The sequence below is a fragment of the Chelonoidis abingdonii genome, chromosome 22 (genome assembly GCF_003597395.2).
Source record: "Chelonoidis abingdonii isolate Lonesome George chromosome 22, CheloAbing_2.0, whole genome shotgun sequence".
NCBI lineage: Eukaryota > Metazoa > Chordata > Testudines > Testudinidae > Chelonoidis > Chelonoidis abingdonii.
The window spans coordinates 9215117-9231595 of record NC_133790.1 but is presented as its reverse complement, the minus strand read 5'-3'; the positions used below and the strand labels follow the sequence as shown (position 1 = coordinate 9231595).

The 16479-nt window shown below is 46.2% G+C and overlaps 1 protein-coding gene across 15 annotated transcripts in view; it reads left to right on the top strand.

Annotated features, from left to right (window-relative positions):
• NCOR2 (nuclear receptor corepressor 2) overlaps window positions 1–16479 on the top strand; it is a 428298-nt gene that overhangs the window by 191389 nt on the left and 220430 nt on the right. For all 15 annotated transcript variants that reach the window (XM_075060010.1, XM_075060008.1, XM_075060007.1 and 12 more), the window contains exon 5: window positions 12491–12670. In XM_075060010.1, the coding sequence (XP_074916111.1) occupies window positions 12491–12670 (180 nt within the window). The remainder of the gene's footprint in view (window positions 1–12490; window positions 12671–16479) is intronic.

Below are 16479 nucleotides of genomic sequence, written 5' to 3'. Positions count from 1 at the left end.
TTTTTTTCCATAGCTGCTCAGTAAAGACTAACGTTCATGTATTCTTCCAGTTACTCGTGGCATTTCGTAGGGCAGGTCTACACTGCCTGCCAGATTGGCGGATAATGATCGATCTATTGGGTGTCAATTTAACATGTCTAGTGTAGACGTGATAAAATTGATCCCCAATCACACTCCCCATTGACTCCGGAACTCCAGCTCGCGAGAGGCGGAAGCGGAGTCGATGAAGGAGCAGCAGCGGTCGACTCGCTGCCATCCTCATGGCCAGGTAAGTCGACCTAAGATACGCCGACTTCAGCTACGCTATTCGCATAGCTGAAGTTGCGTATCTTAAGTCGACACCCTCTCTAGTGTAGACCTGGGCTTTGAGGCAGCTGATAAGTAGGGAACATTATAGGTAACAGACTTGTTTGTAGAATGAATGGAATTATGGAGAGGGAAGGGTGGTGGTAGTAGGAAATCTATCAGAAATAATATTGATCAGGTCTTCCAAGTGGCATATGATACCTTATGAATTCATAAACATTGATGGGTCCTTAGCCCTGAAGGTAAAGGCAGGTTATACTGATGGCTGCAAAAGAGTGTTCCTTGTATTGATGATAATATTCTGTTTAAATGTGCATGGAGACTTTTTTTTAAACAAAAGTGTATTTACTGTAAACACAAATATGCCCAGAGAAGATAAGTGAGCTGACATTACAATCCAAAGAGCAGCTGATGCCAGCTCTCTGGTTATCCCCAGTTGGAATCTGCTTCAAGGGGTTTCCTGCCGTAGGAAATAATGAAGAATACAATGATGTGGATTTCTCTGCTGTGTTCCCATGTGTCAACTGTCACATGTCGATCTCTCTAGAGAGCTACAACTGTGGTTGTTAAAGAGCCCATGCTTCTTTTGGGAAGTGGTGGGATGTTAACTGAGCTGCTCTGGCCAAATTCCAAAATGGATATTTAAATTTTGCCTCCCTAAATAAACCCTGTAATTTCAGTTGGAGAAGTTCCTATTCTTCACTGTTTGATCCTTTTAAAAGGCAGCAGACAGACACCTCTTTTGTAGCTTTGCTGGCAGGTACTGTCTTCCGCCCAACAGATAGTTGCATTTCAGTTATTGCTGAGCAATCCCTGCCTGAAGGCTAGTTTCTATCTAGTGGAGGAGGTCACTTTTTGTGGGACAAATTTTCAAACACGGGTAACTCAGCGGGACTCCAGATCCTACTGCTGTATGCTCAGATTGGCCTTTGTAAACCTAAACAGAACACTTACTCCCTCAAGTTACATTTTTGAGCCTCCAAATTCAGGATTTTGTCATACTTGTATTGTTTCCCACATCTGAAAATGCACCTCTGGTCTCTCTATGCATCCAATAAACCAAAAGAGCAATTTGTGTGCTTAGAGCCAGAGGTCTGTTTTACTTAAGGTCTTATTTTTTCCTTTGTACTCTGGGCTTTACTTTGTAGCAGTGGCAAGTGTTTGCAATCAAGGAAACATAAACCTCAGATGTAGCTTTATGGTAGTAAAGTAAGTGTGTGTGTTGAGAGAGAGAGAGAGAGAGAGAGAGAGACTTAGCAAACTGTTCATCTGAAGATGTCAGCCACGGAGGAGAGGAAACTAGACATGCAAATGCTGAAAAAAAGTAGAAGCCTGTTTGTGCTAAAAATAGAAGGAAGGGAATGGTCTGCTTTTGCCATCACCTGGAATTCATTGGTGCAGGGTGTGATTATGTAAGTGGTACTGTAACTGACTTCCTTATGAGGCTAACAGAAGCCCAGCTTGTTAACCAAGCAATTCTTGCTGTGAAGCAGATGGTGCAGCATTTAGGGTTGAGTTTGTAGGAGATCAGAAAAAGGGAGGTCACTTATGTTGTTTGTTTTTGCTTTTGTGCGCCTTCAGGGCAGGTGAAAGGACATTTGCACACACCAAAATCTACATTAAACGAATGTTAATGTTGAAAAGATAGGAAGTGACAGAATTAAGGCTGTCTGTGCAATCTTAATTCAACCTCCTTGTGCATAAGCATCACGATAGTCTTTAATTACACATGCTATTTTTTTCAACAGGATCTATGCCTCATTTAGTGCACAGGATGGACAGAGCTCAGTGAATGAGCAGCGATTCAATATTTTGTTTTATCCTCATTGTTCAAGATGTGACCCTACGTCTCATTAACTGTACACTATTCAGACCCTGATCTGAATGCAGAATTCTTAATTTCCTCATCAGCTTTTCTACAGCACTCACCACTATAGTATCTGAGTGCGTAATTTATCTTCACAGCACACAGATGGGGTGATGGGGGACAGGGTGGTGATATGCCCATTTTACAGATGAGGAGCCGAGGCACAGAGATAGTAAGGTCAAAAAGTGTCCATTAATTTTGGGACTGCATTTGAGTCCAGTGGCTTTCTCTTGCAGGTTATCTGGGCCCAGGGACTGGGGTTTGTCATGAGAGCACAGGCTCTTTGAAAACTTGTCTCTGTCACCAACAGAAGTTGGTCCAGTAAAAGATATTATCTCACCCAGCTTGTCTCTCTAAGACCTGGTCTACACTGGGTGAGGTGGGATGGGGTGGAGATAGGTCTAAGTTACACAACTTTAGCTATGTGAATAATGTAGCTGAAGTCGATATACTTAGATCGACTTACCATGGTGTCTTCACCATGGTGAGTCAACTGCTGCCGCTCCCTCGTCAACTCCGCCTACGCCTCTCGCGGTGGAGTACAGGAGTCGATGGGAGAGCGCTCGGGGGCCGATTTATCGCGCCTAGACTAGACACGAGAAATCGATCTAGCAGGGTAGTGTAGACATATCTCAAGACTCCCTGTTCTCAGTTAAGGTGTCTGGACCCAGACCTGATGAAGAGAAGCAATTATAGGGAAAGTCTTTCGGAGCCCCTATAGCCTTGTGATGGAACCTGCTCAATCATTCTGTTGGGGAATGGAGCATGTGCAGTCGTGTCACATGTAGGAGCTATGAGGGGATAAGGTATGTTCAGTGAGGATGGAATCTTCAGAGCTGTTAGCTGCTGAAGTCTCTATTGCACATGTGAGAGCTGAGAGTTTTCAGCCTCAGCCAAATGTGGACAGGTTTTCACAGGAACAGCAGAAGGCACATGCCTGACACAAAGGCCACCCCTGCCAAATTTCAAGTCCCTGCTCCAAAGCATGTAGATGCTGAAGCTTCTCATGGAAAAAGTTGCCAGACTTTTTTAAAACATTGCAAACCAACACATATTTCCCTAACCTTGTTTTTGGAAATGGCTGAAACTTATAAAAATAAAATAAAATGAAAAATCAACCTGACGCAGACCCCCCAGCATGGAAAATTTCAGCCCAAATAGTTAAAATTTTGGCAAAGTTATGAGCAGCTGAAAACAAGGTCTTTATAATGCAAAGGGTCAGACAATCCTCTTAATAATAGGTGCCATTACTAGCCCACCTGTAATAAATAGTTTGGTAGCTGAGTATTCGTAACTCGTATGATCTCACTGGGGGGATGTGTGATATCAATACAATTATTATCTGCTAGCGGGAAATGCAAGGAGGTAATGAGATATACTAACCAATGGATGTTTTGCCTAAGACCCACCAGTTCAGTGGGAATTTTATGTAAGTCTTTCAGGTTTTGGTCATTGTTCTGAGCTGCTTTGAAGCATACATGCATTGTTCATTGCTGCTTCTGTATTCTTCTGGAATCTTAAAGAGCCTGGAGGCAGCATCTGTTAAGTGTAATAATGTGGAATGGCTTCTTTGGACGCAAACAAGTTTTGCAAGACCAGATACTATGCTTCAGTTAGTGCATTTAACCATAACACAGACGGGAAGGGTTTACCACTCTCATAAATCTGTTGGTGGGGATGGGGAAGGGACAGTCAGCATTTGTTACTTATTTTGCAATTAAATTGCTTCAAGCTGTTTGAAACATTGGGGAAGTTTCTTGACCTAGTTTTGTGGAAGCTAAAAAGTTATTGGAATATTTTGTGCTCTGGCTACATGGAATTCGGCTGGGTTATAGGGAATGGAATTTCATGGGTCTTCTCAAAAAGGTGTCTGTGTGTGTGTGTGTGTGTATATAATATAAAAAAATCAGTGCTGTCTCTTATACTGTGCTGTCTCCTGCTTCATTAATTCTCATGAGAATATTTACTATTTAAAATCCTATGAATGATTTTTTTTTTTTAATCCTCTGCTGCTGTCTTCACATGCCAGTGTGTGTGGGAACTGAGGAAAAATGCATGTAATCCTTAGATCCCAGAGTTTTGAATTACTTAAATATTCTGCTTAGTTTTGCTTGGGAATGTTAGTGTACTTGCTAATCAACTCCTTTTTTGGTAGTCTGCGGGGGTGTATTATTAAGGCATCATTTACAGTTACTGTACAGTTCTGCAGAGGCCTTTTTCACCGACCCCCTTCGTACTATGTTACTGGTATAGTTACTGCGGTTTAGTAATAACCACTTCTGCCCATCACTAGAAGGCAGCCCTGAGACCAAAGGGAGTGTAGTTTGATTGTCCCAAGTCAGAGTGCTTTGCCTGATGTTTGGCTGCAGGAATTCTAAACTAGTGCTGCTGTGTTCTCAATACATTACCTTTGGCAAGCATTAAATTAACTGCTACCAGGAATCAAGTACAGTTTACAGCAGTGCCTGCACTTGGATCAGTCTAGAAAAGCTAAACTTTAGTTTTAGTTTTATTGCAAAGATACTGTCAACTGGAAAATCCGAAGTGTTTAAAAATTACATTTCCTATAAAAAGATGGGGCTACAGAAAGGGTCAGTAAAATGCCAGATGATATAAAAACAAAAGAATTTGAATAACCTGATCTGCTTTTCACTGCTCCGTCTTTTAGTTCTTTCTGCATTTCCCTCCGCTGGGAAGATATGACCAGCTAGTCAGTTTCATTGCTGTTTCTATTCATTTTGACTTTCTCCTGCTGCATTAGCACAAGGCTGTAATGTTTGGATTGCAGATGCTCTAGGGTTAAGACTGGTTCCCATTGGACTTTTAACTATTTAAATATACATTTGACCGTTGGTTTTAACCTTTTTAGAAGCTTGTTTTTGCAGCACAATCCAGGGGAATGGGCACTAGGTTGGGAATCAGGAGGCCTGGATTCCCTTCTTTGCTCTTCCACTGATCTGCTCTGCCATTTCTAGTATGAAACTGGAGACGGTACTTGCCTGCCTTCTTCCCCTTCCCCTGCTTCCATAGAGATCAGAGCCCTTAATAGCCCTTGGTTTTGGTACTGACTCTAGCTTCACAGAAGCACACAATGCTTTCCAAACCACAGGTTCTTGCAGACAAGAGCGCAAATAGTGGCTCTGCCTTGTGGCACAGGCTCTCGCTAACTGTGTATTGGGAGTTTAATTAGTTTGCAGATTTAAGCTGCATTTAATGGGTATATAGAGATAAGAAAGATTCAGATGACAGAATTGTATCCCCAGATAAAATCGCACATATTCATATCCCTCAACTGTCTACCTTGGTGCAAGGACTTCCTTCATTTTTAGATCTAAATTGAATTTTGCCCACTGTGGATCTGCAGCAGTCATCACCCAGCTGTCTGTTGTACCTGTGGGTGTGCCTGGGATGTGCAAGCAGAAAGAATTGGGGGTAGAAGCTGAGTGCTAACAAAACACTGTTTGTTTAATAAATCAATCAAACTGCGGTTGGACAATCCCTTAATTTACTAATTGTCAAATCCTTCACTAAACTGGGTTAACAAAGTAATTTACAGACATTTGATGCTGAAGTCGCTCATGCTCCTGGAATGAAGAGACTGTTAGTAGTCTACTTATTTTATAGATAGGTAAACTGAGACAGAGAGCAATCGTGACATGCCTGAACACACATACTGAGGCAGTGGTAGAGAGAAGATTAAAAACAAGGAGACCTGACTCCCAACTCCGTATCTGTAACCACTAGACGTTGCCCCCTCTTCTTCAGACAGCATAGCTTTATTTGACCAGCTGAAAGTGAAGGTTACAAAGTTATGATGTGACGTCCCTTGGGGCTTTGGAAAGGTGGCTGATTCATTGTCAAGAAAACACAGCTCGCTCTGAGGTCTGGGTGAGTCCAGGTGTGGACAAGAGCTCCATTGTGCGTCTCCCACCGTGCCATCATTCTAAAATCTCTCCCATTTATCTCTTATGTTTCAAACTGCTAAACGGAGATGTCTCTCTGAAGGCAGGAGCAATATTTACTTTGCACCAGCAGGTGATTTGCCTTCCATGGAAGGGTTTTACAAAAACAAAACAGCATATTATTGACCTGTCCTTCCCCCATATCCTCCATGCCCCCCCAACCCTCCCTCCCTCTTCTTCATTTCTCTTCAGCTGCACCAGCTGTTTGGAACACTCTCTTCCCTCTGCCTCACTGATTCTCCACTCTGCAACCCCACCTCCCGTCTGTTTAGCATTATTGCTTCTGATGCACAGCTCTGACGGCGCTGTTGTTCTCCAGGCACTGACTGTTCAGCCCTCCCAGTGAGGTCGATCGGTTTAATTACTGTGAGGGGAGGTGACGTGTCCTAGCCACTGTCTACACTACAAACGTACGTCACTATAGATACGTCACTCTGGGGTGTGTAAAAGCCACTTCTGAGCGACGCAGTTATCCCAGCCTAACCCCCGGTGCAGACAGCACTGTGTCGACAGAAGAGTTTCTCCCGTTGACACAGTTACTGCCGCTTGTGGAGGTGGATTAACTGTATGCCAACGGGAGACGCGTAGTAGCGTCTTCGCTTGCAGCTGCGTCACTGCAGCACTGTCAGTGTGGATAAGCCCCGAGGCTGCAGAGGGCCGTTGTTGTTGAAGATGGAGTCGGCATTCAAGAATTCCTGATCTTGTGCTTTGACCGCGTGCCCACATGCATCTTTTAAATCACTGTGTGGTAGCTGGATCGGGCCCACTGCAGACGTTAATTAGAGTCCGTGAAAGCTGAATCAAGCCCAGAATCTGCAGTTGTTTTAGAAACAGCGGGCCGTGGTGGCTTTACCAAGCCTCTTCCCCAGACTTTGCAGCTTAAAATAAGAGACGCTATCACCTGCATCCCAGAAAGTGAAGGTGGCGCTCATCACACAGAGCTCTGATTTTATTGGCGGGATCTCCAGCCAAGAGCTGTAATTTTCATTGGTAGGACTTATGCCCGGAACAACCACATGCAGAATAAAAACCTAGGACAGGTTCTCCTCTCAGATGGAGTCTCTCTCTAGTGTTAATTGTTTTCTTTTATGGCAGCAGCTGTTATTACCAAGGAAGGCTTTACATTAATCCTGTCCCCTCGCCCCCACCCTCGTTCCCCTTGTTATCATACAAATCGGTTAATAATGCGGCCAGGGATAAACAGGGACTACAGTAGCTGTTAGCTGTGTATAAAAACAAATCACATGGAAACAGTGTAATTACTGAGAAGGTATCGACTTGAGTAATGAAGTAATTGTTTTCTTCCCTCCAGCAGATTGATTCTAACTCTCTAGGCTGCATGCTGGTTTTGAAGGCCGTGACTACTTGTTAATAAGAAGAATTTTACGTTTCACACTATGTTAATTTAAAACCTGGATGTGATATGATCCCAGGCATCAACATTATATAGAGCCTAATTTAAGTGGCTTCTTCAGTGTGTTAGGAAGCAGACCAGTGCTACCATTTTTAAAAAAACATTCTCCCTAGCAGTGATTTGGGCTCTTATGTTGGCTGCAATGGGTTCCTATTTTAAAGATGCAATTCACAAATATTTGGCTTTCTGGTTCCGGATGCTCCGTCGTGATGGTATTTCTCTCTGTGGCTAGTGAGCCCAATCCAGTGGTGTTCTGCTCATTGGGTGCTAGAGTATCCCCCTCTTGGCTGGATGCGTTGAGCTGCCATTGCAGCAGGGGGGACCAGTACAGTGCTGAGGGGCTGGGATAACATTGGAGCAAGGAAAAGGCAGTTCCAGTCATAAGTGAATGGGAGATTCCCAACCCTTTGTTTCCCTTCTGTGGGCAGCTGAGAGGCCCATTGGCATGTATCTTCAAAAGGACATGTTATTCTATGCCTATCCTTGTTGGCCTTTGCAACCCTGCTTTCGTCTCTTCCCTGGTGATCTCCAGGAGATGCATTGCTCTGGGGTGTAGCATTAGTACAGTGTGCCGTTTACCTTTGAGATTTGTGCCACAAGGTCTGTCTCCGTCAGGAACATTAGTGTTGGCCCCGTATGAGGTTGGGCTGAATTACTTACGTTGCTGCTGTCTCTTTAGAGCATTCCTGACAGCCGGTTTTTTAGACATTCTTATGACACATTTGATGCCAAGATATTGGCACTTGTGCAAAAGAACAGGCAGATTCTCACAGCGACAAAGAACCAGCAGTAGGAAAACTGGATGTTCCGGTGACATAGCAATCACTGTGTGTAAGGCATGCTGGAGTAAGCTCCATTGAGCATCTCCTTATGTATTCTGTCATGGGAACTGGAGACAGATTAGGTCACCCAGGCCAGGCCTCTGACCGCACAGGATTGCTTCCAGCAATATCTGCTGCATCAAAAGAGCACTAGGCCCTCGTTACTTGACTGAGTCAAGCACAAGAGTATTTTAAATTCATAATCTGCGAACACTCATGCACGGTGCTCTTCACCCCGGGAGGCAATCAGACATCCTTTCCCAGGAAGAGCGCAAATGGAGGAGGTTGGAGTACACGTCGGGGATTCAAGTGTCCACAGCTTGCTGTTACTTAACCTTCTTTGGAAGTCCAGCCTTTGCAAGTTGACTGTGGCAGGCAGCTGCGTCACCCGTCTTTTCACATGCACCTGGTTTTTGTGCTTAGGAATAAGGGCTTCTTTGTAAAAGCGAGAGTGCTGCTCCCCGAACATCATTATCAGGTGAGAGTTTCCCAAGAGACTTCTGCATTCATTTCCTTTCTCCTGCGTCCTTGTTGCCTGCCTCTCTCTGTCTATATATAGGTGTCTGTGAAAAAGGCAATTTTCCCTTTTGAAAGAGCCTCTGAGCACTGCTGACGTAATGCAAGATGATGGCACTTTTATGTAAGGTAGCGCTCTGCCATTCTTTCTGCTCCACTGTACCGTCGCTTCTGTTTCAGAATCTGTAAGCTGAAAACGTGACTGGGCAGCAGAAACAGCGTCTCCGAAGGTTTTACAAAAAGGGCTTTAATCTTTTTAAAGTTCCTTACGTTTCGTATATTGCCAAATGCGGGCAAGTTTCATTTTGTTGTTTTTACTTAGATTCTCTCTCTCTCTCTCTCTCTCTCTCTTGAGCTCTGAAATTGTGGACTGAAATGACTTCTGATGATTTGCTCACCCACATACCATCAGCACACAATTTTCTTCCCACTCCTGCTGTCCTATAGGCTTGAGCAAACCACGTATTGCATGCCTAAAAATCTGTCTTCTGTTTCCTCTGGCTTTGAAAATTGAGAGCATGGGGAAGGTTTAGCAGTTGCCCATGAGGAAGGCCAGGCCTCAGCTCTCCGGTTGTGGTTGGCAGGTAATTGAGCACTTGCACCACCTTATCCCGATGTAAATAGAGCAAGACAGAAATCCATTGTTTTGCCTTCTCAGTATGTGTTTAATGCTCTCATAGCTTGGTTTTTGGAGGGACGTTTGGAGTCAACTTCTTCAGCTGCCTTTGTGGTATCTCCTCATGCTAAGAAATGGAAAAACCTCATCCTGTGGTGGGGAAAGGATATTAATATCTAGATTGCTACTATGCTTTATCTTCACGATGGCAGAAGCAGGAGCGACACTGATGACCCAACGTGCCTTTAAGTCTACCAAATAGTCTTACTGGAATAAAGCCATTTGAAGAGAGATCCTCCTGGATGTTTGGCTTCTGTGAGTCCAGTCTTGGAATTGTATATCTCTTTTGATCCATAAACTCCTTGTCTCGTAGCAGAGTTTTCTAATGGGGGAGGGAGGAGCTGGAGGAGGTGGGGGCGAGGGTGAAGAAAAGCATGAACATTATTCTGTAGCCCTTCTGGCCCTGGGGTCAGAAGCTCTGGGGCAGCCACTGGCAGGCAAGAATGCCGGGAGAAGGCGGCTCTCGTGAAGAGCATTGACTGTCCTTTCTCAATTCTTTCCAGTGGCTGGAATGGAGCCTTGGCAGAAATCTCCTCCCCATTCTTTGCTGCAACATCTTCCCCTTTCAGTCCTCTGCTCTGGCTGAGCAAATAGAAGATGATGATTCCGTTTGACTGCGGCACTGAATACCCATTGAAGAGTCAACAAATGTTGCTTTCTGGGAGGCTAGCGCTGTGAAACCTGCTTATAATTGAGTGAAACTTGACTGGAAGCAGCATGAAGTGTCATTTGAAGTGTAGTGAAAATCCCTTGAGCTGTCCATGGACGGCTCAAGTGGGGAGCAAGGCAAGGGTTAAGATGTGGTATTGTGATGCACGCCTCACTCCTAAGGCTGCCTTAGGAGTTCAGAAAGCAGGGATGAAGGTTACATGCTGCAGCTGCAGTTCCCGGTAAGCAGTTATTAATTCAGTGATGAGCTAGTGTCATTAAGGTGGTATCTTTTATTACACCCACATCAATCCAGAAGGTTTCATCGTGGGTAATGATGTCAGGGCCAGAACAATGCATAGCGCTTAACTGTGCATGCGCCTGCCTCTTTAACCAAGGCAGCAGAACGTTCTTATGTTGAATGGTTGGCCCCAGCTAGTTGTGGTCTGATTTCATGTCGTCCAGTGCCTCCCAAAGGAGGAAACAACCCCCAAGTACAAGTGATAAGTTAATGAATAGCCCACCTGTCGCTGGTCCAGGCGGGAAGCTAGCCTGGCAGTCATCCATAGCCCGTGAGAGAGAAAGGGAGCCCTTCTGGAAGGAATGAAAAGTGCCAGTTGGTGCTGAAGAACAATGGCAGCCTTGTCTCCAGTTGTGAGGCTGCTGTAATAAAGGTGCAAAGTTTGTGTGAGCTCTGTTTGCTTTTTTAAAAAAATTTTCTCAGAGCAGCTGCGGGGTGATTGAGTGTGTGGGTTAAGGTTACAAACTAAGCCATCATTTTTACCTCCCCTGTGTCTCCCCCACCATGGAAAAACCCCCAATCCCATTGCAAAATAAATGAACAGATAAACTGAATTACCTTGTCCTGTAGCTACCAACTGTGAATGGAATGCATTAGGCCAGAATAGGCTATTGCACTGGGACCCTGTCAGATCTCGCAGCAAAACAGGGTCAGGGCTGGGTCAGCACTTGGGCAGGAGACCATAAGGAACCAAGGGGAATGCGCTGAGTCAGCATGGAAGGATCAAATTGAGAGCCTGATGGGTCGTTACACATTCTATTGATGCTCTTTATAAAGGCACGAGCGAGCGTTAACTTCAGTGTCCTGCCCATTTGGCTGAATCTGTCCCTTGCCTGTTGAAATTGCCCTGGCTGTTTCAGGCCGTGATATTCAAGTCCTTGCTAGAGGTGCAAGGCACCCAAGGTTTTTGGGCTCCGATGCATGTGAAAGAGGAGGTTGTGTGCAAGCAGATGTTACTGTTACGAGCTAGGCAGAATCCTCTTTGCTGAGCTCTACTGGCGTTGGGATGAGCTGGAGCTCATGTCCAGTCCTACACTACTTCACATTGCCATGCGATGTTAATCAGCTGCGGGGCTCCATGTCAGTGCGTGAACGGAGCTCTTTTCCAAGTTTGTATATCAGAAGTTACAGTTCGAGATCTTTGCGGTGAAAGACATTATACACAAGCAGTATTATTGTTCTGAGACGGTCTGGAGATATTGGCTAATTAGTAGCAGCGAAACCATTGCTTTGCTTGGGAGAAATCAAAAGTGCTGATCTTTTCATTTTGATCTTTTCCCCAGAGTGGTTCCCTCTCCCGCCCCAGCCAACGCCATCCTAATGAGAGCTGTTCTTTGAAACTCTGTTAGGTTGCATTGTTCCATGAAGTTTCTTTTTTTGAAGAGCACTTCCTCCAATACTGTTTACTTTAGAGCCTGCAGACATACATTGGTCATTAGCTCTGCCTGTTTTATCTAACCTAGTCTCATATACGGTGTCTTTTTTCTTATTTATCTGGCACACGCCACTCTCGTATCTGAGCTCCTCCCCAAATTAACAAGAGCACGAAAGCCCCCCACCGCCACTCCTCCCGCTGGACTAGATTTCTCTCTCTCTCTTCAGGAGGCTTCTGGAATTCTTTTAGAACAAAGTGCATGCGTGTGACACACTCTCCTCCTCAATTTAGCTGTTGCAGCTATTGTCGTGTTAAGTTTTGTGGTAGTCTGGAACCAGTTGTCAACAGGAGCTGTAGGAGCATATGGTCCCAAAGTGAGTGGCCTTTCTTGGACCAGTAGCATGGGTGACCATAAAGATGAAGGGGAACCCGGGGAGTTTGTAGTGTCCAGGTGATGCGGCCAGCGTTCTTCCAAGTGTCCGTGTTAAAGGGCTGGAAAGTGACCAGAGAAGTGTGCATCTGCAGCGTGTGATGAGAGCGGGAGAGGGAAAGGTGCTGAATTCTCCAGAGAAATTGCTGATTGGATTGTTCTTACTCTCCACAGGAGCGAAGCCTGACAGGCAAGCTGGAACCCGTGTCTCCGGTCAGCCCCGCCCACCCTGACTCGGAGCTGGACCTCTTACCCTCCAGGCTGTCGAAGGAGGAGCTGATCCAGAACATGGACCGAGTGGATCGGGAAATCACCATGGTGGAGCAGCAGATCTCCAAGCTGAAAAAGAAACAGGTAAGGTGGCCCGGCGCTGGTGGAGCTGTAGGTGTGTCAGAGCACCAGCACTTCCCTGTAATGGCATCCCGGCGCTTCCAGGCGTCCACGGACATCCACTGAGGGCAGCAATTACAGCAGCTACTGTACATAAGACCCAGGCAACTGCTAGGGCTTTAACCAGCCTGTCGCCTAGACCTCCCCCAGGCAGCTCGCTGGCCCGTCTGTGCTGCTGTTTATACTGCAGTAGCACCAAGTGTCCCAAAGCAAGACCAGGGATCCATTGTGCTGTGCTGTGTGCACACTTGGTAAGAGCCAGTCCCTACCCGCATGGTGCTTCCAATCTAAATAGAGCAGACAGACTAGGGATGAGGTAAAAGGAAGTATTTTCATCGCTGTTATATAGATGGGGAAATGAGGCACAGAGAAATTTAAGTGACTTGCCCAGGGTCATGCAAGAAGCGGGTGGCAGAGCTGGCAATTGTTCCCAGGTCCTCAATCCTGTGCATTGTAATCAAAAGACTCTCTTTCCTCTCAGCTAGAGTCCTCCCGTGGTAATGCTGCTGGAGCAGCGCTGCGGGTAGTGCAATGGTGGGAAATGTTAAGAAAAAAATGCTGTTGTGCTCTGGTTCTAAATCTGCGAAGGCCGATTTCAGCGCTTGGCTATTTCCACCCTGAGTCTCAGGAAGGGAATTGCTTCTCTGCAGTGCCCCGGCCCTACAATACTCCATCTGTTCTACTGATGGAAGCCCTCCCGATTACATTGTATGTTGTTGTTTGTGGTGTTCCAGCATGCTTGGTCGTTCTGTAATCAGTGTGTGCCCCACTTGTCCTGTCCTCCCTCTTCCCCTGGTGCGTATGTCCCAAAATAAAGCTGCAATACTGAGATTTCTCATTGTAGCTTGAAAACCGACCCAAAGCTTTGTGTGTTGACGCAGTAGGGCAGCCCTGCACTGGTGGCAGTCTTGGGAACACCGCTCCTTGCTGTTTTGTGACCTAACCTGCTCCTTGTGCCTGGGCTCAGGCAGATGTAACGGAGGGCCCTGGGCGCCTCCCTTCCCACAGTTGATGGAGGGGAAGAGGCCCATATTTGGTTGCCACTGCATGCACTGCTATTCTAGGGAAGTCCTGGCTCTCTCAGTAAGGATCTGGCCCTTGTTACTGTTGTATTTGGACACATAACAGTCTTTAATGTACATATTCTCCCTGCAGAGAGGGCTATTATGTTACAGATGAGCACCGGGAGGCCGTGAGTTGCCCAAGGTCACACAGGCTGTCTGTGGCAGAGCAGGGAATTGAACCTAGATCTCAGGCTAGTGCTCTAGCCACTGGACCATCTGTCCCTGTCTATGTAGCACACTAGAAGACTGCCCGGTGGAAGACTCCATCCCACGTTTGTTGCCATGTAGATTACCATAACCCCATTAAGAGATTAACATGACAAAAGCACAGTGGCGGCCTGTGTTTTTTATGAAGGTTTTTTCAATGCCTACAGCAAAGCAGTTCTCTTTGTGTCTCCCTATTACCGGTTGTTACTTCCCCTGCATCAGGAAGCTCTGTAATGCTTGCTGATGACTGCTAATCCCCACCCGCCCCAGAGATGAGCCAGCTCTCCTGATGTGCATGTGCCCTGGAATTTATGAATTAAGGAGGCGGTATAATTGGGCTGTCATTCTGAATGAAAAACTGGGTCTATTTCCATGCTCCTAGAGGGAAAACAAGTTGCTGACGTTCCTCCCAAGTTCTGCAGAAGTGGCACAGGAAGAGAATAATGAGTGCAATAAAACAACTGAAGAGACTCCTCTCGTTTCACATGCACACGCTCATGCACGCCCAGGAACACGCTCGTGCTCACGTGCGCTCTCAGCAGGCTGTGCTGTAGCTGGCACAGAACCAAGCTCTCTCGTCTCTTTAATGCAAGGCCATCCCAAATGCCCCTTTTTGCTATGAATAGAGTTGAGTTTTTGATTAACAGATGCCTCCCCATCCCCCTTGTAAGTGGAATGAGGACAGTTTGGTTTTGTTTTTAAACAGTGTGGTGTAATTAGTCCTAGACACCTGTTTTCAGTTGATTTCCCTACAGAGGTATCAAAGGGGCTGGAAAGGGGAAGGGAGCTGAGAGGGCTAAGAAGCAGCTGTGATGCCAGGTGAAATGAATGGCCCCAGAGCTGCCTTTTCATTGGTGCAGCTGGAACATCTGGAGTGATTAAAACCACAGAGGATTCCCTTGTTTTATTTTGTGGGAGTTGGGTGGAGTCTGGGCCGCCATAAGGACTGAGAGCAATAAGATTCTGGCGCTTGCAGCTGAAAGGCTGGTTCCTTTAAAGACAGCCCTGCCAGGACAATGGTGGCGCAATGATAAAGTCAGAGTTCAAGGAACGCTGTCGGCTTTAAACTCTTGGGCCAAATCCCTTGGCCACCCCAAGCTGCTTTGCAGAGGAGTAGATGGAGGGATGGGGAGGAGGGCAGAATAGGTCAAAGGTAGCTTTAAGCCATCTTTGCATTCTCTGCTGATATGAGAGCAGGCTTCATGTCCCTCTTATGCCTGGCTCCCTATGCTCCAAGGGGCTGTTCTGGAAGCTGGGGAATCAGCCAGATGCGTCAGTTTTGCGGCCGTGCCCCCTTCACCGAGGCCTGGGAGAGATATTGGAATGGGAGCCATACAATTTCCTTGCACACTGCCTGGTCCTGGTGGCCTTTCTGCCTGCTTCGCCTTGCAGAGTGGCCCAGACTGGCTGTAGTGCGGCACTATGCCTCAGATGCTTCCCCCATCTGCAGGGGTGGTGCCCCTTCTCTGGCAGGGCTGTCTCAGGAAAGACACTGGCACTTTGCACCAACAGTCTATCCATTACAGTTCCTTTTAAAGAAAAGCCCTTGCTCCAAAAAGCTCCCAAGGGACCGGCGACCTCACTACGGGAGCAGTGTCCATCCCCAGGTCCGTTTGCAGTGAGGGGGGATTTAGCCTATTGAGATCAACAGGCTCCACTTAGTTAGAATCTTAGTGCTCATTGAGCCACCTGGCTTCACCAATGGCACAGGGTGTGCAGGCCTGTGCAGGCCAGGTCACCAGTGAAGCACCGCTGGGGAGCTTGGCTCTGGGAAAGCAAAACAAGATTGTCATCTTACCTTGGATTGGAGATCCCCTGGAGGAGTTGGAGGACTAATGCACAGGAGCTGTGGGAAACAGTGTCCTCATAACAGACGGTTCTGCAATCTGGCTTTTCCAGAGCTTCTGGGTACCCATAGATTGAAGTTAAGGGAGCTGCAGGTACTTAGCACCTTTCAAAACCAGGCCGTCGTCCTGGAAAGAAAAGGCTTTTGTGGGTTGTCTTGTTTTCTCCACCTAACACTGATTTTATAAACCCTCTGCAAATGCTCAGGTTAGTTATGAACGTGGCAAAAGTAGCTGCCGACAGATAAGTCTTCTCCTCCTTTTTCTTTGCGTGTGGTTCTGTAGCTTGGTGTGCGATCAGTTACAGATACTGACCGTGGCCTTCCCTCTCCTTAAGAAAGTTCGGTACATCTGGCCTTTTAGGATTCAGTGCAAGAAAAGAGATGTGAGAGTTTTGGGGAAAAACAGAGAGCAGAAAAGTTCCTATCTGTAATACTTTGAGAACATTTGGTCCATCTGGGCATCTGAGCCACTGACTTTTAAAGAACACGAGAGAGAGAGAGAAAACAAAAGATATTAGCCAGGTCTTCCTTGAGCAAACAGTAGAGCAGTTGTGCAAAGCCCTAATGTCTCAATGCATTTTCCCTCTGTCCTTGGGAGGTCTTAGAGAGAATTAAATACATTTGTATGCAAAGCCTGTGCAAAAAAAAAAAAAAAA